General features: G+C 48.7%; 1 protein-coding gene across 3 annotated transcripts in view; it reads left to right on the top strand.

Moving 5' to 3' along the window:
• Window positions 1-23,764, top strand: part of ccdc78 (coiled-coil domain containing 78) — a 140,702-nt gene that overhangs the window by 101,111 nt on the left and 15,827 nt on the right. For all 3 annotated transcript variants that reach the window (XM_072481684.1, XM_072481682.1, XM_072481683.1), the window contains exons 12-20: window positions 529-702; window positions 4,376-4,426; window positions 10,145-10,233; window positions 10,858-10,936; window positions 12,505-12,630; window positions 12,764-12,978; window positions 18,600-18,774; window positions 20,002-20,045; window positions 23,290-23,371. In XM_072481684.1, coding sequence (XP_072337785.1) covers window positions 529-702; window positions 4,376-4,426; window positions 10,145-10,233; window positions 10,858-10,936; window positions 12,505-12,630; window positions 12,764-12,978; window positions 18,600-18,774; window positions 20,002-20,045; window positions 23,290-23,371 — 1,035 coding nt within the window. The remainder of the gene's footprint in view (window positions 1-528; window positions 703-4,375; window positions 4,427-10,144; window positions 10,234-10,857; window positions 10,937-12,504; window positions 12,631-12,763; window positions 12,979-18,599; window positions 18,775-20,001; window positions 20,046-23,289; window positions 23,372-23,764) is intronic.

Genomic DNA, 23,764 nt, shown 5'->3' with positions numbered 1-23,764 from the left:
CGCCTTTAGCGGAAAGTTCTCTCGGATCGGCGGAAACCCTAAACAAACGCGGCCTTTTAAATGGCAACACAGAGGCGTGACTATGTGGAACAGTCAAACACATTGTTCACACATTTAACCAGGAGGAAAAGGAGTTTTAAAAATATAAATGAAATATAACTTCATATATTATTATATATTATGTATAAATAAATAATATTTAAAGCCCGGAAATAGGAAAAATTAAACATAATTTAAATATCAAACAGGATGAAAGGTACAAGAATGGACCAATTATGGTCCAAATAAAAAATGTTTAAATATTAAAAGGTCCAAAAATAGGTCAAATAAACTTCAAAAGTCATAAAAATTAAATATGAGAAGAATCCAAAAGTTGGGCAATTAAAGTTGAAACCTTTTGCTGTGAAATGCATGTTAAGGTTTATCACAAGTTAAAGCAGCAAGTGTTGCGTTGTTAAAGTGTGCCCCCCCACCCCCCCCCATGTTTCTGTGAATGTTGCTGATAGCATCAGGTATATTTTGTGGCAGGTTGCGAAAAACGATGAGTTGAGCCTGGAGCTCTTAAATTTGGCCAATTCTAAGAAGTCGCTGACCAGGAAGCAGGACGAGTATGCCAAATCCAGAGCCATTTATGACGAAGCTACGACCGAGTTAAACAGAGTGAAGGATCTTGTTGCTCGGCTCAGCTGCCAGAAGATGAAGGTAATCTCCCTATCCTGACGACTCAGTTACATCTCATTTGCTGGGCTGCTCGTGTCTACAAAGACTCACTTTTAAAAAATTAATTCAAGGTGTGTGGGCTTCGCCGATGAGGCCAGCATTTATTGCCCATCCCTAATTGCCCCGGCGTAGGTGGTGCTGAGCTGCTCCCTTGAACTGCTGCTGCCCATGTGGGGTAGGTGCACCCACAGTGCTGTTAGGGAGGGAGTTCCAGCATTTTGACCCAGCGACAGTGAAGGAACGGCGATATATTTCCGAGTCGGGATGGTACGTGGCTTGGAGGGGAACCTCCTTGTGATGGTGTTCCCAGGTATCTGCTGCCCTTGTCCCTCTGGATGGTAGCAGTGGTGGGTTTGGAAGGTGCTGCCTAAGGAGCAACAACGTAAAGGGCTAAACAGCTGGTTTGTAATGCAGAACAATGACAGCAGCGCGGGTTCAATTCCCGTACCGGCCTCCCCGAACAGGCGCCGGAATGTGGCAACTAGGGGATTTTCACAGTAACATCATTGAAGCCTACTTGTGACAATAAGCGATTATTATATTATTATTAAGCGGTTACAGAAGCATGCAGGGATTGAAGGTGAGGGACTTATGTGGCTCAGAGAAGACAGGTGCAAGGGTTCCAAGAAAGGGTAGCCATTATCCGCAGAGCAGTCTCAAACCTCTCCAAAAGGGAGTACCTGAGGTCTTTCTGGGCTTTTAAAACTACCTAAGGCCTCAACCTTTCGACAATGTAGATGCTTCTGTCTGCACATTCAGTACTCTTATAATTATAATCTTGTCACAAGTAGGTTTACATTAACACTGCAATAACGTTACTGTGAAAAGCCCCTAGTCGCCACATTCCGGCGCCTGTTCGGGTACACGGACGGAGAATTCAGAATGGCCAAATTACCTACAGCACGTCTTTCGGGACTTGTGGGAGGAAACCGGAGGAAACCCACGCAGACACGGGGAGAATGTGCAGACTCCGCACAGACAGTGACCCATGCCGGGAATCGAACCTGGGACCCTGGAGCTGTGAAGCAACAGTGCTAACCACTGTGCTGCCCAGGACTTGGATATGAGTTGTGGCTTGGTGACTGCCTACTCGCTTTTGATGTATTTCCCTCCTGATAAAAATTGCTGGAAGAAGGGTTTTTGTTTTTAATGTCTGCTTCCGTGGGATGTGGGTGTCACTGACGAGGCCAACATTTTACTGCCCATCCCTAATTGCCCCTGAACTGAATGGTTTGCTCAGCCATTTCAGAGGGGCAGTGAAGCGTCAACCCCGTTGCTGTGCGTCTGGAGTCACAGTGGGTCAGACCAGGTAAGGACGGCAGATTTTTAGTGTGCCAGGTGGGATTTCAGTTTCACGGTCACCATGAGAGAGATTAGCTTCAAATGCTAGTTTTTAAAAAAATGAATTGAATTTAAATTCCACGAGCTGCCGTGATGAGAATTGAACCCATATCTCCACGGCATTAACCTGGGCCTCTGGATTGTTAGTCCAGTGGCATTGCCACTACACCACTGTTTCACTGGATCACTATGTTGATCAATAATTGACAGAAGCTCTACAGTAACAGGCAGGATTGGAAAAAAATATGGTTTGGTGGGAATATTCTAGCAGAAATGTTTGGGAGTTTGTGCAATTTAAACAAAAATGTATTCTTTGATGGGATGTGGGCAGATTTCCTTCCCTAAAGGACATTAGTGAACCGGATGTGTTTCTAACAACAATTGACAAAGTTTCAGTGGTCACTGTTACTGAGATTGGCTTTTCAATTCCGCATTCTATTAATTTTTTTTTCAATAAACAATTTTATTGAGGTATTTTTGGCATATAAAACAGCAACATTATACCGTAGTGTACGAAAAGCAAATAAGACATAATGCAAGCATCGCCCCCCCCCCCCCCCCCCCCCCGCCCTAGCAAGAACCTGCCTAAGCAACCCCCTACTCTACACTACACTAGCCCCCCCTCCACCCCCCCCCCCCTCCCCTGCTGCCAATTAATTCTCCGCGAAGAAGTCAACGAATGGCTGCCACCTCCGGGCAAACCCTGACAGCGGTCCTCTCAAGGCGAACTTAATTTTCTCCAGCCCGAGAAAGCTCGCCATGTCCGAAAGCCATACTTCAGACTTCGGGGGCTTTGAGTCCCTCCATGCCAACAGTATTCGTCGCTGGGCTACCAGGGAAGCAAAGGCCAAGACGTCGGCCTCTTTCTCCTCCTGGACTCCCGGGTCCTTTGAAACCCCCAAAATTGCCACCTCAGGACTCATTGCCATCCTAGTTTTCAATACCCGGGACATGACGTCCGCGAATCCCTGCCAGTACCGACTTAGTTTAGGACACGCCCAGAACATGTGTACATGGTTCGCTGGTCCTCCGGCACATCTAGCGCATTTGTCCTCCAGCCCAAAGAATTTGCTCATCCGGGCCACCGTTATGTGGGCCCGATGTACGACCTTGAACTGGATCAGACTGAGCCTGGTGCATGTTGCGGTCGTGTTTACTCTACTCAAAGCGTCTGCCCATATGCCGTCCTCTATCTCCCCCCCGAGCTCCTCCTCCCACTTAAGCTTCAGTTCTTCGGTCTGTGCCTCCTCTGCTCCCATTAGTTCTTTATAAATGTCGGAGACATTCCCCTAAACCACCTGTCCTTTGGAAACTACCCTGTCCTGGATCCCCCTTGTTGGGAGGCGTGGGAAGGATGGTACCAATCTGCGTACGAAATCCCGTATCTGCAAGTACCTGAAATCATTCCCTCTCGCCAGCCCGAACATCTCCTCCAACACCCTCATGCTCGGGAAGCTCCCTTCCGGGAACAGATCGCCCATCCTCGCAATCCCTGCCCTTCCCCATAATTGGAACCCACTGTCCATGTTTCCCGGGTCAAATCGGTGGTTACCGCAGATTGGGGACCAAACCGGTGCTCTCACTTCCCCTATATGCCTCCTCCACTGGCCCCAGATCCGTAGAGCTGCCATCACTATAGGGCTGGTGGAATACCACGCCGGCGGGAGCGGCAGAGGCGCCGTAACCAAGGCTGCCAAATTAGTGCCCCTGCACGAAGCAGCCTCCATCCGCTCCCAAACCGACTCCGTACCCACCATCCATTTCCTTACCATGGCTATGTTAGCTGCCCAGTAGTAGTTGCTAAAGTTCGGCAACGCCAGCCCCCATCCCCTCGGTTCCTCTCGAGCATCGCCTTCCTCACCCGTGGGGACTTTCCCGCCCAAACAAATCCCAGGATAATTTTATCGAGCCTCTTAAAGAAGGACCACAGGATGAAGATGGGGAGACACTGAAATATGAACAAGAATCTCGGAAGAATTGACATCTTCACCGTCTGCACTCTCCCCGCCAAGGACAGCGGGAGCGCATCCCATCTCCGAAACCCGTCCCTCACTTGCTCCATCAACCGGGACAAGTTTGCATTCTATTAATTGAACTTAAATTCCACCAGCTGCTATGCTGGGATTTGAACACTTGTTCTCAGGACAATAGCCTGTGCCGCCGGATATCGACTAGTCCAGTGACATTATCACTTCACCACCATCTCCCCCAACTATATGTCAGCATTATTCTTCAAGGCCAGTCAGTTGGCTTTTAAGAAATACATTTTGTAATCACATTAATCATTTTGTCTTTGTGTTTGTGCTACATCAAGCCTGAAGAGGTGTTTGTTCCTGAATCCGACCGCGGCACATTTGAGAGAAATGTAAGTGTTACTTGAAAGGCGTTGAAATGTGAAATCTTTCCTTCTTCTTATTTGTCCCAATTTTGCTCGAATTGCTGTTTAAAATGTGGCAATTACACTTTTGTTTTCATATAGTTCTCTTACAACTCCCATAGAATTACATAGATCCCTGCAGGTAGCAGGGAAGGTAGATAGGGTGGTTAAGAAGGCATATCAGATACTTGCCTTTATGAGCCAAGGCATAGAATATAAGAACAGGGAGGTTATGCCGGAGCTGTATAAAACACTCGTTAGGCCACAGCTAGAGTACTGTGTGCGGTTCTGGTCGCCACACTATAGGAAGGGTGTGATTGCACTAGAAAGGGTGCAGAGGAGATTCACCAGGGTGTTGCCTGGGCTGAAGCGTTTCAGCTATGAAGAGAGGCTAGTTAGGCTGGGGTGGCTTTACTTAGAGCAGAGAAGCATGAGGGGGGGTTTTGATCAGGTGTGCAAAATTATGAGAGACATATATATGGTAGATAGGAAGAAACTATTCCCCCTAGTACATGGGTCAGTAACTGGGGGCATAGATTAAGGTCAGGGGCAGGAGTTTCCGAGGGGATTTGAGGGAAATCTTTTTCACCCAGAGGGGGGTGGGAGTCTGGAACTCGCTGCCTGAAAGGGTGGTGGAGGCGAGAGCCCGCACAACATTTCAGGAGTATTTAGATGAAACTTGAAACACCACAGCACACAAGGCTACGGCCAAATTGCTGGAAAACGGGATTAGAATAGATAGGTGCTTGATGACAGGCACAGACACGCTGGGCCGAAGGATCGCTTTCTGTGCTGTAAACTCCATAGGTGGGATTCTCCGGTCCCGCTGCAATGAACGGGAGATTTAACTGAGGGCTAACAGCAGTAGTGGACGAACTCGCAACGGAGAAACCCGGCCTATGACTGTGGGATGTTGGGAAGCTAGTTTCAAAATACTCAATTCGATCAGCACTCAATTGGACTCAAATGACAATGAACCAATTCACTGATGACGACAGAGCCTGGCTCATGTTCACATTAGCCCTGGAACAACCAACTGGGAAATTCTTAGAAACCCTTAAAATTTGAAATCTTGTGTAGCGGAGGAAGTACACTGAAGAATCTTGTAGCATCGCTACGTTCTAATGGATTATTGCCAAAAGTCGGTTGGCTTCGACATTGCCAGCGGCCTGCATGAAATAAGACAAGCAGATGTTAGATCCGACAGGTTGTGCCTTGCCAAACCATGGATTCCATTCAGGGCTGATCGAAAGCTGCATTGTATATGTCATGTGCATCTCACATCACATCAGGTGGCAACATGTTATGGAATATCTGTGGAAATGCTGGAAAATCTCAGCAGGTCTGGCAGCATCTGTCGGGAGGGAAAAGAGCTAACGTTTCGAGTCCAGGTGACCCTTTGTCAAAGCTAACAGACAGAGAAAGTGGGAATAGCCACAGAAACCAAGGGGAAAGAGTGTTAATGGCAACCTCTTTCCCTACAGATGCTGCCAGACCTGCTGAGATTTTCCAGCATTTTCTCTTTCGTTTCAGATTTCAGCATCCGCAGTAATTTGCTTTTTAACACACTGCCACCTCTCTTCCAGGAATGTATTCCTGAAGAAGTACTGCTCTTCTCTCCGACAGGTTTCCGTATGTCCCTCCCCCACTGTCCACTTTCGCTGCTTTCCATTTCTCTCCTCGTGTTGGACAAGGTATTTACCAAGACTCGCTTCCACAGCCATATTTCCTTCCTCAGTGACTGTCTTCATCTCCGACTTACCCCACAGGGATTTCAACTTAAATTCCACCCTGCATGTAACCTCCAGGATTACAGGTACCTCCAGGATATACAACATTCTTCCAACTGCTGTTCTCGTTGCATCCTGAAAGCCACACTCAGTGCCATGCGCCGCCACATGAAGACACTCGACATCTCTCTCCAGCAGCACCGTCTTACTCTCTCTCAAAGCTGTCCCTGTCCCCAGTTTCATTTCATCCTTCGCATCATTCGACGCCTTAACAAGAATCTTTTCCTGTTTCTTACAGATGTTAAGGAACACAAGCTTCAACAACTCATCAACACCACTGCCCATCCCAGGCCCTCCACCAGTCTCAATCCCCCATACCCATTTCTCCCAGCCCCAGATCCTTGCCGCGTGTTCACCATACCCTCTGACCTTCCCCTCTCTGAGGTTGAGCGTGCTGTTCTCAGCAAAGGACTCAGCTCTGTACCCTTACGTCCCCATCCTAATGATGTTGAACTCGTCTTTCGCCGCCTTCGTCTCCGTGCCCACTTCTTTGGGCAAGAATCCTCCCCCCGTTCCACTGATCCTTTCATGTGCCTCCAACATTCTGCCTCCACGTGGACTGACCCCCCACCCCCACCACCACCGGCGGGACAATCACCTGCCCTTGATCTTCGAATTGAGAGCTGTCGACGGGACATTGGCCGACTTAATTTTTCTGCCCCCCTCACCCATTCCAACCTCTCCCCTTCCGAACTTTCTGCTCTTCACTCCGTCAGGTCTAACCCCGACTTTGTCATCAAATCTGCCGATAAAGGAGGTGCTGGTGTCGTCTGGCGTACTGACCTCTACCTAGCAGAGATTGAGCGCCAACTCTCAGATACTTCTTCTTACCTCCCCCTGGACCACGACCAGACCACTGAACATCAAGCCATTATCTCCAACACCGTTAGCGACCTTATTTCCTCCGGATGCCTTCCCCCTACGGCTTCCAACCTCATTAGTCTCCCAACCCCGGACAGCCCGCTTTTACCAATATCCACAAAAAGGACTGTCCGGCAGGCCCATTGTGTCAGCGTGCTCCTGCCCCACCGAACGTATTTCCTCTTATCCTGACTGCATCCTCACTCCTCTGCTCCATTCCCTCCCCACCTACATCCGGGATTCCTCTGATGCCCTGCGTCATATTGTCAGCTTCCAGTCCGCGGGCCCGAACCGCATTTTCACCACGGATGTGCAATCTCTCTACACCTCCATCCCACACCAGGATGGCCTGAGAGCTCTTTGCTTCTTTCTCGAAAAGAGGCCCGGACAATTCCCATCCACCACCACTCTCCTCCGCCTGGCTGAACCCGTTCTATCTCTCAACAACTTCTCCTTTAACTCATCCCACTTTCTCCAAATCAAAGGTGTAGCAATGAGTACCCGGATGGATCCTAGCTACGCTTGCCATTTTATGGGGTATGTGGAACGTTGCTTGTTCCAGGCCTATCCGGGCCCCCTCCCACAACTCCTTTACCGATACATTGATGACTATTTTGGTGCCGCGTCATGCTCTCATCCGTACCTGGAAAAGTTCACCAATTTCGCCTCTAGTGTCCACCCCTCCATCACCTTCACCTGGTCCATCTCAGACACTTCCCTTCCCTTCCTTGATCTTTCTATCTCCATTTCTGGCAATAGACTATCTACTAATATCCACTACAAGCCCACTGACTCCCACAGCTATCTGGACTACAGCTCTTCGCACCCTACACCCTGTAAGGACTCCATCCCTTTCTCTCAGCTCCTTCGCCTCCGTCGCATTTGTTCCGATGATGCCACTTTCCAAAATGGTGCTTCAAAAATGTGTTCCTTCTTCCTCAACTGTAATTTCCCACCTACAGTTGTTGACAGGGCCCTCAACAGTGTGCAGTCCATCTCCCGCGCCCCTACCCTCGCCCCCTCCCCTCCCTCCCAGAACAAAGATAGAGTCCCCAACGTTCTCACATTTCATCCTACCAGCCTCCGTATGCAAAGCATAATCCTCCGCCATTTTCGCCAACTCCAGCATGATGCCACCACCAAACACATCTTCCCTTCACTCCCTCTGTCAGCATTCTGCAGAGACCGTTCCCTCCGAGATAATCCAGTCCACTCCTCCACCATACCCAGTATCACTCCCATCACCCATGGCACCTTCCCATGCAATCGCAGAAGGTGTAACACCTGCCCATCTACCTCTTCCATGCTTAACATCCGAGGACCAAAATACTCATTCCAGGTTAAGCAGCGTTTCACTTGCATCTCTTCCAATTTGGTCTATTGCATTCGCTGCTCCCAATGTGGTCTCCTCTATATCGGAGAGACCAAATGCAGACTGGGTGATCGCTTTGCTCAGCATCTTCGGTCTGTGCACATTCAGGACTTGACCTTCCCGTTGCTTGCCATTTTAACAAAAGACCCTGCTCCCATGAACCACATGTCTGTTCTTGGCCTGCTGCAATGTTCCAGTGAAGCTCAACGCAAACTGGAGGAACAACATCTCATCTTCCGGTTAGGCACGCTACAGCCTTCCGGCCTCAACATCGAATTCAACAACTTCAGAAGATCAGCGCTAACCCACCTCGACCCATTTGTTTTCATCCCATTTCATTTTAACTGTCTTTTACCATTTCTTTCTTTCTTGTATTTCTTAATATATATTTAAACCCACCCCCCCATCTTATCCACCTTTCCTTCACCTTTCTCCTCTTTGCTTCCCCCTTCCCCTCCCCCCACATCTACAGTTCATCCTCTGATGTTAGTTTCTCTGCTGTTTGACCTTTCACATCTTTTGTTCTCTCTGGGGACTGTCATCCGCACTCTTTCCCCTTGGTTTCTGGGGCCTTTAGCACCCGGTTTCCCTGGGTTTCTGTGGCTATGACTCATCTTTCATTCTCACTCCACAGTATAAATATTTCCCACTTTCTCTGCCTGTTAGCTTTGACAAAGGGTCATTGGACTCGAAACGTCAGCTCTTTTATCTCCCTACAGATGCTGCCAGACTTGCTGAGATTTTCCAGCATTTTCTCTTTCGTTTCAGATTCCAGCATCCGCAGTAATTTGCTTTAATGGAATATCTGTGGTCTTGGAGAGATCTATGACCTTACTTCTCTATACTGAGGGAGAAATATATATCCAGAAGTATCTTAGACATTACCTACATGATGGGTTTGCAAGTCTCAGTTGAGCTGCTTGGAAGTAGAGAAAGGGATACTTTGGAAGGCAACTGGTAAAATGATCAAGAACGAGAGGGCCCAGAATTAAAGGGATTTGCAAAAGAGGCAAATGTGAGGTGAGAAAAAACTTTTCCCCCATAGCGAGTGGTTGGGGACTGGAATGCACGGCCTGGAAGTGTGGTGGAGGCAGGTTCAATCGAGGCATTCATGAAGGCATTGGATAATTATTTGAATGGAAAGAATGTGCAGGGGTACGGGGAAAGGTTAGGAAAACGGCACTGAGTCATGATGCACTTTTGGAGAGCTGGGGTACTCACAATGGGCCGAATGGCCTCCTTCTGAGCCGTAACAGCTCTATGGATTCTGTACATCTTCAGTTGGCCATGCAAAGAAGAGTGTCTTGTCAGATCAGCCTCTGAGGACACAACTGTTATCTAACATGGGGCAGGGTGGAGGGAGCCGGGCAAAGTTAAGGGAAAAGTACGTAGGACGTAACTTAAAAAGAATAAAACATTTCAATACATTTTGATGCTTAGTGGTGCCCTTTGAACTAGCTTTTGAGACCTGAAGGACAATATTTCTCTTTTATTTTACTGCTCCATTCTCACCGTTTCAAAGTGCTGCGGACGAGGATGCCAGATTTCTGCTGGGACGATTACATTTTACATAAACAAGGGGGCATGTTGCTTGACATTTTTGGAAAACGGTGAAAAAATATCTGTTGGGAGTTTGGCATGGGAGTTGGACCCCATTGTTGAAGATTGATGCTTTTGTCTTAGTTGCTAGGTAACCAGGATCAGATCAAAGAGCAAATAGAAGTAATGAAGCAAAACTATGAAAAACAGCAAAATGCAATGGAGGAGCGAATGTAAGTGTGCAACCGTGATGGCCTCACCTTCAGATTGGCAGGGAGTCCTCTATTATATCCACTTATGATTTGTTGAGATTAGTCTATTTACGTTGCACAGCAATCAATTAGTCTCGTGATCTTTGCGGCATAGATTCGATCTCTCCAAACTCCTAACAGCACCTTCATACCATTATAAAAGAACTGATTATTACACAATAAAGTTTGGTGCCGCATGCGGGCCGCATGGTGGCACAGTGGTTAGCACTGCTGCCTCACAGTGCCAGGGACCCAGGTTCAAATCCGACATCGGGCGACTGTCTGTGCGGAGTTTGCACGTTCTCCCCGTGTCTGTGTGGGTTTCCTCCGGGTGCTCCGGTTTCCTCCCACAGTCCAGATATGTGCAGGTTAGGTGGATTGGCCGTGCTAAAGTGCCCAAAAGATTAGGTGGGGTTACGGGGATAGGGCGAGCGCGTGGTAGGGTGCCCTTTCAGAGGGTGGTACAGGCTCGATGTTGATGTTACTTCGCTCAACCTCAGAAACACTGAATGTGAGGATTTTGTTCGTTCAATGCTTAATAACCAGTTGCAAATGATAACTCCACTGTAAGTTGATTTTAACTACTGCCTAAAACCTCTGCTTTAGTGTAAAGATGGGCAAAGAGCTTCAAGAGGCCAAAAGAGGCATTCGAAACACCCAACACAAACTAGCGGAACAAACAGTGGTAAGAAATGAGATTAACTGACGAGACTACGATCAAATGTGACTTTTCTGAAGGTATGTTGGTGGAAAGGGGAGGTACAGTCGCCTATCCAATTACCTTTTCGGAAACATCTGTCCATTTCCAGATGCTGTCAGTCCCAACTCAGGGAAAATGGTGGAATTCAAATCTACCATGCATTCTAAACTGACACAAATAACTTACTGTCTTATCACCAGGTTGTGTCAACATTCTACTTCCCTAGTTTATATTGTGTTATTATCTGTAACTGTCGAGCCCATGAAATATAAATGTAGATCAAACCACCCCTCCCTCCCACCCCCGCCAACGGAGCTAACCGACTCCCCACTCTAGCCCATGGACATCCCTATGATTGACAAGAAAGCCATCCCAACAAATACTGACCATTATACAGTTTAAAAAGGATTTAAAAAATTGTTCTTGGGATGTGGAAATATCGCTGGCAAGGCCGGTATTTATTAACCTTCCATAATTGCCCTTATACCGTGGAGTATTCATACTCCCACCTGCGGAGAGCGCAAACCTAGAAACCATTGAAGATAATGTTCGCCACTAACAAATCGAACAAGGAATTCGGGAGAAACTTCTTTGCTCTGAGTGGCGAGAATGCAGAACTCGCTACCACAGGGAGTAGTTGAGTTGAATTAAGGCGAAGTTGGATAAGGACATGAGTGAGAAAGGAAGCAGGTTAAGTTGATCGTGTCAGGTGAAGTTAGGTGGGAGGGGCTGGTGTGTGGAGCATTCTCCCCTGTCGTGTTAAGCACACTGAGATAACATGGGCTGCAACTGGAAGCAACTTTAACTGAAAGATACTCCAGACCTTGAACTTAGTCCAATCTGATTTATTGAACCTGTCACACAGTTAGCACAGTTCTCTGAGAGTTCGACTTTCTGCTAACCTAAGTGTGATTACTCTGTTTGACTGAACCAGACTAGCTCTTAGCCACGTGCTGGAGGTGTTATGTGACATATACATCCTGACTCACTCTGTAGATGTCCCCAGTGGAAAGAGGCGGAATGTGAGTGCCTCGTGCCTTTTATAGTTGGAAACCACCCCCAAGTGTTCTGCCTGCTGATTGGTTATGTCCTGTTCTCTGTATTCATTAGCTGCGTGTCTGTATCTCATTATGTGCATGTCTACATATCATGACATCCCCAGCTTAGTTTTGTTAGGATGAACAGCCTGATTCTGCGCTATAAAATCTCCCATCACTATACTCCCTCCTGGTAAGAACAGGCCAGTTCTTGCTGGGGAAGGTCAGTTTCAAATGAAACCGACTCAAAATGTCAATTGAGACCCAGTTCTGAATTCTGTCCTCTTTTGAAGCCATGACCTTCACAACTAGGCAGGAATTCCTTGTTTCGTCTATCAATCTGCAAGCAACTGCTTTTACAAATAGTAAACCAAGTGGAATTTCAGCCCATCCAACTGAGAAACTGATTCGAATTGTTCGGAGTAATTTTTAAACTCTGAAGCAAACTTTCACCAAATAATTTCTTCAAAAGCGAGGACACTTCCGAATGCATTTTTGTTTTGCAATCCCCAATAGGCGCTGCTAGGCTCACAGAGTCAACTGAAGGAGGTTGAAACGGAGAACTCTCAGCTGCAACTCCATCTAAAAGAACTGAACGAGGAATATCGCATGCGACTTGTCCGCTACATTGAAGATGTTACTGTGAGTAAATAGATAAGCAAACGCAACTTCGGAAAATCCAGAATGCGGTAGATAAAATGTTCAAGCTTGTGTGGGCAAAAGATCGTCTTAAAAGTAGACTAACGGTGTGTTGCTTTTCATTCTCCTGTGTAAGGACTATGTGGATAACACAGTGAAATCTGGCAATGACAACACAAAGCCTCCAGCGGCTGACCACCCTTACCTGAAGCGATTTGTGGACAGCATGCTGAAGGACATTCGATCTGCGTACAGATCGCGGGAGGAACAATTGGCGACAGCAGCGAGAAACTACAAGAAAAGGATGCAGAATGTATTCAAGAAGCATGAACATCTTTTGATCGCGTACAGGTTAAAAACTAATTGGGGCATTCCCGTGGCGGTCGGATGTCGCGTTTCACACCTCGAGTCTCGGCTAACGCTTCGGCGCTTGAGAAAACCGTAGAGATAGTTTGCCGTGACTGGTTGTGCGCGAATGATTGATTTTTGAGGATGTACACTGTTGTTGGGGACTCTGATGCATTGTTTCCCCCGCTGCCTCCTTGCTATCATGTTGCAATGATAATGGACACAGGAACTGCCCATCCCCAACATCCATCGTTCATGAGTCTAGACTGTCAGCAGACTATTGATCTGTGCAAATCATCGTAGCCAACCCTGATCTCACCGTCATTCATTGTACACTTGTCAGCAGTTTATTTCATGACAAAACCATTGTGGAGAGAGATTGTGTGACTCATTTCAATTTGCCATCGTCCCTCGCTATTAACGGCAATAATTGTTTAACTACATTCCAAAGAGAAATCCAATTACCTTTGGGGATGTGACTAAATACGAAATATTAACAGCAGGAAAGATGATAGTTTTCCAACCCTCTGTAATCCTGGCTCTGCGGGTACTGGAGGTTTGCTTTGCTGATATACCACGGGAGCGCCGTTCGCTGGATTCTATCCTCCCGTCGCTTGTCAATGGATTTCCCATTGAAGGCACCCCACCCGCTGTGAAACCCGCTAGCGAAGGGTGTGTTGCCTGCGGGGAAAGTGAATCCTGATGACCAGAGAGTTCTGGCGTGCATCTCAGACTGTTGATTGTGTGAAAAGGCTGTTCAGAGGTGATTGAGTTGCGCCTGCTGGGAATGTGAACCCAACGAGGGTGTGTATATATCCAGGTAGAGATGGGAGGGGGATGGTAGTTGACCAATGATTAGGTAAGGAGTCCTCGAGGAGGCAGAAAGGTGGCCGATGGAGTGTAATGAAGGGGAATGTGAAGTTATTCACTTTGATTGCAAGAATAGAAAAGCAGAATATTTTTTAAAAGCTTATGTGTCGAAGAGAGTTCAAAGAGAGTTGAGTGTGCGTGTTCAGAAAGTTAACATGCAGGCGCAGCAAGCAATTAGGAAGGCAAATGAGATGTGGCCTTTATTGCCGAGATCACAGATTGTCTTCACCTGCACGTGCATGAACCCCTGACGTGAATCTCAAAATGCCTGGCTCCCTCGCTGTCTGATTCATCCGAATCGAACCCCAAAATCTCACCGCCAACAAGGGGGAGCTGCTTTTAAACGCTCCCTCAACATTCACTCCCAGTCAAGAAATGGGGATGGCAGTGTGGAGACCTGCTTCTCGCTTTGGGGATACTGACCTGGCCAGGCTTCTCAACGCCATGGATGAGAAGCGGGGCACATTTTTTTCCATACCCATAGGGGTTTGGAGGACCAGCAGAAGGGTCCGCAATGCCACCTGGGATGCAGTGACAGCTGTAGTGAGTACGGGGGACCGCCGTCCACTGTTGGAAGAGAAGTACGACCTCCAACGAGCTGCAAGGGTAAGTTACCACCTCTCTCATGACACGCCCGCCTGCCACCCCTAAATTTCCCAACCCCCCCTGCATCTTCCTCCTAATCCATTGGCTGACACCTTGCACCCTCCCCACATCCAGTCTTGAGGCTTGTTCCTGAGAACCCTCTGGCTCCCAGCAGCACAACCCCTTCATGTCTGGGTGCGGTGCCCACCCATGCCACCTGCTATAGACCCCCCCTTCCGACTCACCAAACATGCGGCTCACAATGTCCTCTCTTTGTCCCCACAGGAGAAGATAGCTCATAATAAGAGGGAGATTGCGGGGTTGCCTGAGAAGAGAGCAGTGACCGACAGCAAGGTGGGCCTGCGCCAGAGAGGTGAGGATCCAGGGTCCCTTCATCCAGATGACCTGTCTTAAGTGAGTTGTTGATGCCCCACAAAATTATCCTTCCCGCTCACTGACCACATGTCCATTGTCTAGCAGGATTACCATCTGATGAGGCCGGGCCATCCGGAGTCGTACCAGCCTCATACAGCCTCGTCTCAGGAGAACCTCCAGATGCTGAGGGCCTGCCTGGTCCTCCTGGCATGTTGGACCTTTGCTTGTCCTCCATCCTCTGGTTCCTCTTCAGGTTTGTCCTCCAGCCCTCCTGGTCCTCCTCCTCCTCATCCAGCATGTTGCCTCGCTCGCTGCTGTGCCAGATTGTGGAGGGCACAGCAGACCACCATAAAGCGGGAGACCCTCTGGGAGCTGTACTGGAGAGCCCCGCCAGAGCGGTCCAGGCATCGGATCCTTGAGCAGCCCGACGCACCGCTCAATGACAGCATGTTTGGCAGAGTGGGCCTCATTATATGAGGTCTCGATCTCAGCCCTCCGCACCGGCATTATGACCCATGACTTCAGCGGGCATCACTTATCTCCAATGAGACAACTTGTCATTCTGAGGTGGTCACAGGGGGTCTCCAAGTTCCCCAGGATGTAACTGTCATGCACCTTCCCAGGGTAGCGGGCACATATGTGCATGACCCTCAGGTAGTGGTCATGCACGATCTGAACATTCAGGGAGTGGAACCCCTTCCTGTTAATGAAGGGTACTCCCTGATGACCTGGTGCCCGCAGGGTGACATGCATGCCATCGATGGCCCCCTCAACCAGGGCATCCCGACAATGACGGTGAATCCCACAACCCGGGCATCTGGGTGGGCCTAGTCCAGGTCGAAGGTGATAAGGTCGGAGGCCCTCCTGGATGCACCTGTGGGCTGCAGATTGTGTTATGCTACACAAGGCCTGGAACGCCCAATGGCATCGAAATTTAGTGTTGCAGTGACCTTCACGACTACTGGGAGCGGGTGTCCCCCCCCTTCATGGGGTGCCATGTCCGCAAAGATGTGGCACAGGTGCTGCACTGTCTCCCTGTTGAGACGCAGTGAGTCCTGTACAGCCTGGCATGTCGCTGGCCTCCTCATTCTGACCCCCTCCTCAGCCTGAGGGGCGACAGGGTCTTGAGGATGTGCAGCAGCCCCCTGCTCATGTGGTACTGTCTCCAGCCTGCGATGGCCTTGCTGCCATCTTCGGCATCTGTCCGCATCGGCTTCGACAAGCACAGCGAAGGCAGCCCCGGTGGGGTCCACACCAGCAAACATATTTCTATCTGGAAGGAATTGGAGAAGGAGAGAGAGGGACCACCAATCAGTTTGGGCTTCCATCCCGGACCCTCAAATCCCCCGGCCTCCCCATCCTGACCATGACTGTCCCGACTTCTCCCAATGTGTCATCCAGCGAGCCGGTTGTGCTGGAAAACCTCGCTCTGTACACTCACCCCCGGCCAGATCTGGAGTCCCTGTCCCCAGACCTCTGCCAGTAACATTAGGGAGCTTGTGCTCAGCTGCTCACCCAGACACTTACCCTTTGGTCACAGGAGGGTCCTCCGTGGTGATGCTCCTAGAGTACAGGCACACTGTTCAGGCATCAAAGGTTGCAGGGCATCCAGTCCACCATCATCCTTTCAGACATGGCACCTGTTCATTCGCGGAGGCACTTGAGGTTCAGGAGTGTGACGTACTCTCACAACTAACAAGGCAAATCCTCCTTTGAAATAGCCTTCAGCTGTGAAGCTAGAGGCTGCTCACAGTCAAAGGGGGTGAAATAACTTTTTGGAGAGAAGCTCAGCAGAGCTCTGTCCTGGGAGTGTTTGGTAGGACAGACAGACAGGCTGCAGCTGCAGTTGCCCCTGTTATGGGTCTCCACAATATTTAAAAATGGTTTGAAGGCCTCAGATGCAAAGCCTCTCAGCCCCCCCCATCGGCCTAGGGGTGACCCTCTCCCTGGACCCCTCCAGCCTCCCCCAAATACCCCAACCCCCCCTGAAGTACCTCCCACCTCCCCTCCGAGCACTGGGGCAGCAGTTCCGGTGCACTTGAGCTGGGTGCTGGTAAATGGAAAGAGCTACTCGCCTCCTTCCTCAGTAGCCATTGCGCCAGCTTCCTGTTTTTGTAAAGTACTAAATGACACTCGCGTGACTTCTCGCTGGGGAGTCGATTGACTCGCAGGAGGCCCCTACAATCGACTTCAATCGCTCATGAGATTGAAATAGATGCAAATTAGACTTAATGGCCTCCTCGCCATTGTTGGGTGGGATCCGGAACTCCTCACCAGGAGCTGGCCAGGGGAAACGCAAAATGGTTCACACCCCGTGAACCTCGATTTTGGCCTCTCTTGCGATTCACCCGGCATGCCCCAATCGGTGCTGGGCGCAATACGGTGGTTGAATCCCGCCGTATGTTTAGGGCTGAGAGAGACAGATTTTTGATCTCTCGGAGAATCAAAGGCTGTGACAATGGAGTTGAAGCTAAGATCAGCCACGATCGTATTGAATTGTGGAGCAGGCTCGACAGGCCACCTGGTCTACTCCTGCTCCTCTTCCTCATGCTTCAGTGTCGCTGTAGGGAATCCTTTGGTTCATGGATATGAAATGAGATGGACCTTAGATGACATTTTTTCTTGACAGCCAAAAGGACATTGTTAACCAGTGTAACTGGAAGCTGGTTTATGCCCCAGCACTTTTGTCTAACATGTGGAACAAGGAGAGTGCCAATGAGTTTTAACCTTCTTTGAATAACCTCACACAAAATTACATTGGTGGGATTTCCACGCCCCCCCCTGCGGCCATTTCTCGGCGGCGGAAGTGGCTCGCCATTGGGCGCAGGCGAGACCGTCCGGTCCCGCCGAGATCTACGATGTTTTGCATGGTACCCCCGTTCCCCCCGCCGCAGGGGGGCGCCTTCAGCGGACCCTGCAAGATCTCGCTGGCAGGAAGGCCTGGAAAATCCCACCCATTAGCTTGGTGAAAGAATGGGTGGATTCTAATGGAATCTACTGTACCGTAAGCAGGGAGGAATGATCGATTATGGTTCATGGCAAGTCAAAATCCTCAGGAATGGAAGTGGCTTACGCCTGTCCTAAGGGATGAATCTGGGCTGCTTTCGGCCTCCTTCCTTCAGGCAAGAGAAAGGGGTCTTCCTTAATTAGATGGCAGAACAAGTAAAGGTATCGGAGTCATGGGGTACAAGTGCATCTTTGTAAGAACCATAATGTTATTAAATTCACATCTTAGATTCTTTTAACTGAATGACTCCCTAACATTCCATCTTCTCCCATCAGAGAGTTAAGGATCCATGTCCAAATACTCAATCTCCTTGTTATTCCACTGTTTTTGTCTCTGATTTTCCCTTAAATTTTTACCCCTCCCCCCCCACCCCCAAAACTCTCTCATGGTCCCATCAGCACAGGGGGGTCTCACAGTATGTTAGCCACACGACCATTCTTACTGTCTGCCCACCAGCACCAGTAGGATATTTAAAGTCTTCCCTTTGATTGTCTCTCCTGATTGTCCTTCCCAGAAATGGTCATCTATACTGGGGGGTAACGGCCGTTCCATGTGAATCAGGGCTGGGGAAGGGGTGGAAGGAATCACATTCCCATAAATAGGGTGCCCTTTCACATTCCCGTCACATTCCCATTAAGTAGGGTGCTCTTTCCAAGGGCCGGTGCAGATTCGATGGGCCGAATGGACTCTGCACTGTGAATTCTATGATCTATGATTGCTGGTGCAAGTGTAGATACATCTGTGGAGTAAAATGTCTTGAGTGCGTGCATGTTTTTACTTTGTGCAGAATGCAGCGGGAACAGATTTTATCGTTGGGCACGAAGGATTTGGACCCTGGCCCTTCAGAGATAACCTTTGCGATCACTGACAGTGAGCTGCTGTCCAAACAGAGCCAGGAGCTCAACCGGCTGCGGGAGGACAAAGCCCATCTCGAGGCAAAACTCCAAGACCTTCAAGAGAAGGTGAGGAATATGGAGAGGAATGGGAATACAAGACATCCGTTTAAGCCAAGAGCTGTATGTATATGTCGGGAGAAAAATATTTGCAGGGTTATGGGCAAAAAGCAAGGGAGTGGGATGAGCTGAGTTGCTCTTACCGAGGGCCAGCATGGAAACAATGGGATGAATGGCCTCTTTTTCTGTGCTATTACCATTCCAGGATTCTATCCTGTGAATAATAAATCAAAATAATATACATCTTTGAAGTGCAATGATTGTTCACACAGGGTTTATTAATCATGTTGTGACATGTCAGAGGCGAGGAATCCTGCGGCAGGTAGCTTACCTCCTGACCTCCCCCAAAGCCCGTCCACCACCTACAAGGCACAAGTCAGGAGTGTAATGGAACACTCTCCTCTTATGAGTGCAGCCTCAACAACACTCCAGGAGCTCACACCATCCAGGACAAGAAGGAAAAAAAATCAGTGAAACGGGGAAATAATACTGGTCCAAGCCGTTTTCTTCCTTCTGGGTCAGCCAGCTTGATTGGCACCCCATCCACAAACATTCCCTCCCGCTGCCACCAACACACAGGGGTAGCAGTGTGTGTCATCTGCAAGATACACTGCAGGAACTCACTGGGTTAGATACCAAACTCTCACAATCACTGCCACCCAGAAGGACGAGGGCAGCAGACACATGGTGACCCCCACCACCTGGAGGTTCCCCTCCAAGCCACTCACCATCCTGACCATGGTTGCTGGGTTAGAATCCTCCCGAACAGCACAGTGGGTGTGCCTACGCCACAGGGACTGCAGCAGGTTCAAGAAGGCAGCTCACCGCCACCTTCTGAAGAGCAATTAGAGATGGGCAGCAAATGACATCCCACAAATGAATAAAGACTAATGTAGCTGTAAGTCAGGCCTACAACAGACAACGCCAGTCAACATAGGGTAATTGGAATAATCAGACTCAAGATGCTTTCCAAGTGAAATGCCAGCTCCATAAAAGTGTTTACAAAGGCAATGCTGTGTCATTTAGCAGCCACGATGAATGGCAACACATGAGATAGCTCACAAAATGCCTGGTTCGTGGATGGGCACTAGGTAGGTGCATTATCTATGCATTATCTATACATTATCTATACATTTAGGCTCGGCTTTACTTGTTTGACTATTGAGCTCCGAGCCCATTCCTTCAAACTATATTTCATTGTTAAGTGCGTCTCATTAATTTACATTTCTTTTTCAGGTGAGACTGGGCCGGATCTCTGCACCAGTCATATTTTCCTCGCTGTGAGTATTGTTGTAAATCTCTTTGTCAGCACAGCAGCACTTGAAATTATCTTTTCTCCTCCTTCTGAGAAAATGACAGGCTGTAGTCTCGGGTGCTTCCACTGTGCACGTAGCTGTTTGGAGGTACATTAGAGTGGCACAGCATGCTTGCCTCTCTTTCCTTCTCTAATCCTGAGAGTCAGGTGCCTATGATGTGTAGACAACGCCACAGTTATTGAGGTAGTTTTGGGCACGGAACTAGAGAAAGGGGGACTAGAGTCAAGGGGAAATCGCAGGAATGAGAAACCTTTCCAGTAATTTCCTTACCACTGATGTAAGGCTCACCGGCCTCATGCCAGTCCTGAATTCCTTTCAACTGACATTTGAAAGCCTCCCACATGTCAGATGTTGATTTACCCTCAAACATCCGCCCCCAATCTAGGTTCTTCAGTTCCCGCCTAATATTGTTATAATTAGCCTTCCCCCAATTTAGCACATTCACTCTAGGACCACTCTTATCCTTGTCCACCAGCACTTTAAAACTTACTGAATTGTGGTCACTGTTCCCGAAATGCTCCCCTACTGAAATTTCTACCACCTGGCCGGGCTCATTCCCCAATACCAGGTCCAGTACAGCCTAGTTGGACTGTCTACATATTGTTTTAAGAAGCCCTCCTGGATGCTCCTTACAAACTCTGCCCCGTCCAAGCCCCTAGCACTAAGTGAGTCCCAGTTAATATTGGGGAAGTTGAAATCTCCCGTCACCACAACCCTGTTGTTTTTACTCCTTTCCAAAATCTGTCTACCAATCTGTTCCTCTATCTCCCGCTGGCTGTTGGGAGGCCTGTAGTAAACCCCCCAACATTGTGACTGCACCCTTCTTATTCCTGATCTCTACTATATAGCCTCGCTGCCCTCTGAGGTGTCCTCCCGTAGTACAGCTGTGATATTCTCCCGAACCAGTAGCGCAACTCCGCCACCCCTTTTACATCCCCCTCTATCCCACCTGAAACATCTAAATCCTGCAATGTTTAGCTGCCAATCCTGTCCTTCCCCCAACCAGGTCTCTGTAATGGCAACGCATCATAGTTCCAAGTACTAATCCAAGCTCTAAGTTCATCTGCCTTACCCGTTATGCTTTTTGCATTAAAATATATGCACTTCAGGTCACCAGACCCGCTGTGTTCAGCAACATCTCCATGTCTGCTCTTCCTCAGAGCCATAGTGGCCCTATTTGTTAGTTCTCCCTCAATTTTTTCACCTTCTGACCTAATGCTCCGGTGCCCACTCCCCTGTCATACTAGTTTAAACCCTCCCGTGTGACACTAGCAAACCTCGTGGCCAGGATATTTATGCCTCTCCAGTTTAAATGCAACCCACCCTTCCGAAACAGGTGACGCCTGCCCCGGAAGAGCTCCCAGTGGTCCAGATAACTGAAACCCACCCTCCTACACCTGCTGTTTAGCCACGTGTTTAGCTGCTCTAATTTCCTATTTCTAGCCTCACTGGCACGTGGCACAGGGAGTAATCCCGAGATTACAACCATAGAGGTCCTGTCTTTTAACTTTCTGCTTAGCTCCCTGAACTCCTGCTGCAGGACCTCATGCCCCTTCCTGCCTATGTCGTTAGTACCAATATGTACAACAACCTCTGCCTGTTTGCCCTCCCCCCTTCAGGATGCCCGCTACCCGTTCGGAGACATCCTGGACCCTGGCACCAGGGAGGCAACATACCACCCTGGAGTCTCTTTCACGTCCACAGAAGCGCCTATCTGTGCCCCTGACTATAGAGTCCCCTATGACTATTGCCCTTCTACGCTTTGACCCTTCCTGCTGAACATCATAGCCAGCCATGGTGCCACTGTTCTGGCTGCTGCTGTTTTCCCTTGATAGGCTCTTCCCCCAACAATATCCAAAGTGGTATACCTGTTCGAGAGGGGGACAACCACAGGGGATTCCTGCACTGACTGCCTGCCCCTTCTGGTGGTCAGCCATCTCTCTGCCAGCACCTTGGGTGTGACCACGTCTCTTTAACTCCTACCTAGGACGTTTTCCGCCACCTGCATGCTCTTAAGTGCATCCAATTGTTGTTCCAACCGAACCACGCGGTCTGTGAGGAGCTGCCATTGATTACACTTGCTGCAGATGTAGTAGACCGGAACGCTGGAAGCGTCACAGATCTGCCACATCTCACAGTTGGAGCACTGCACCCCGATGAGTGACATTTAAGCACTAATTAATTAATTTAAAATAAACACTTGAATTGTTAGATTGAGTTACAATTAACTATATGGCCCTGACGCTAGATGATTTTTACTCTAAAATTAAATGCTAAATATCGATCACTGCCCTCAGGTTTAGTTACTCCACTATCTAGTTAATCAATTAGATTTGTTTTGCAATATTATTTTTTATTCAAATTTAGCAGAGTCCCAACCAGATCACAGCTTTACTGTGATGGCACTTCAGTTCCCCCCCCACACAATTTACAAAGGGAATAAAAATCACTTACCTTCCCAGGATGCTCTCTGGTTCTCTCCCTGCAGATTAACAGTTACAGGCCAGAAGAAAGAAAATAAAACATTGGGAAAAAGCACCTTCTCCCACTCTGCACCAAATTACCTCACTGCACCAAATTACCAAGTTCCAAATTCCCACTCTGGATATGTCTCACTCCGGCTGTGTCTCCTTGACTTGTGCAAAGCTTACTGAGTGCGCTTTCTGTCTGTCTTTTATACAGACCTCAGCTAACCAGGGTGACTCACACGACTTAAGCTTCAAAGAGAAGAATACAATGTGCACCTTTGTGCCCCTAAACAGACCTCAGGTGACTGACAGATAACTGCCTCTCAGCAATTAGGGTGGGGGCAGCTTCAGCCAATCAGACACTAATCTACACACTGCACTTTTAACTGAAAAACAGCATAATTAGACTTACCACTTAGCGTTACTGATTACCTCACTGCACCAAATTACCAAGTTCCAATTCCCACTCTGGATGTGTCTCACTCACTCAGGATGTGTCTCCTTCACCTGTGCAAAGCTTTGTTAGAAGGAGGAATTGAGGCAGGCGCCATTGTATCTTCTCAAATAGCAAATAGGCACTTGAAGCAGAGGAAGATGCAGGGTTTTGGGTTAAACGCAGGGCCATAGGATTGGATTTGTTGTCAGCAAGAATCGCCCCCTCTCCGCTGTAACCTCTGGTCATCCTCTTGAGATTAATAGAGAGTGCGAATGTCCTAATTTACTGTTTCCAATCATTTCAGCCCGGAGACCGATGGGAAAGATGCTAATGAAAGCTGGAGTGAGCTAAGGAGACAGCTGAGAGAGTTTACATTCACTACACAGGTCTGTAATGTGCCACCCATGATAGAATTCGACGGGCCTGCCAAGTGCCTGATCGGCGCAAGATAATGTGCGAGCCTTCCTGGCAATGCTGGGGCCTCACTGGCTCTCCAGTCAGCAGCTGAGATCCCCTTCACCTCCACAGGATTCCACCTGATGTGTCAGGGACAAATGGGAAGTGAACAGCTGATCCTGTGGAAGGGGACATACCTCAGTAGCACTCTTAGCATAGACATTTGTACTCATAGAATCCCTACGGTGCAGAAGGGGGCCATTCGGCCCGTCGAGTCTGCACTCTCCCTTGGAAAGAGCACCCAGCAAATGTTAGAAGAGTAAAATAGAGCTCCAGGTCAGTAAAGGAGGACAAGAAATTCTCCATGAAGAGATGGGCAGTGA

This window comes from Scyliorhinus torazame, chromosome 17 (assembly GCF_047496885.1).
Source record: "Scyliorhinus torazame isolate Kashiwa2021f chromosome 17, sScyTor2.1, whole genome shotgun sequence".
Classification (NCBI taxonomy): Eukaryota; Metazoa; Chordata; class Chondrichthyes; order Carcharhiniformes; family Scyliorhinidae; genus Scyliorhinus; species Scyliorhinus torazame.
This window is presented reverse-complemented; position numbering and strand designations above follow the sequence as displayed.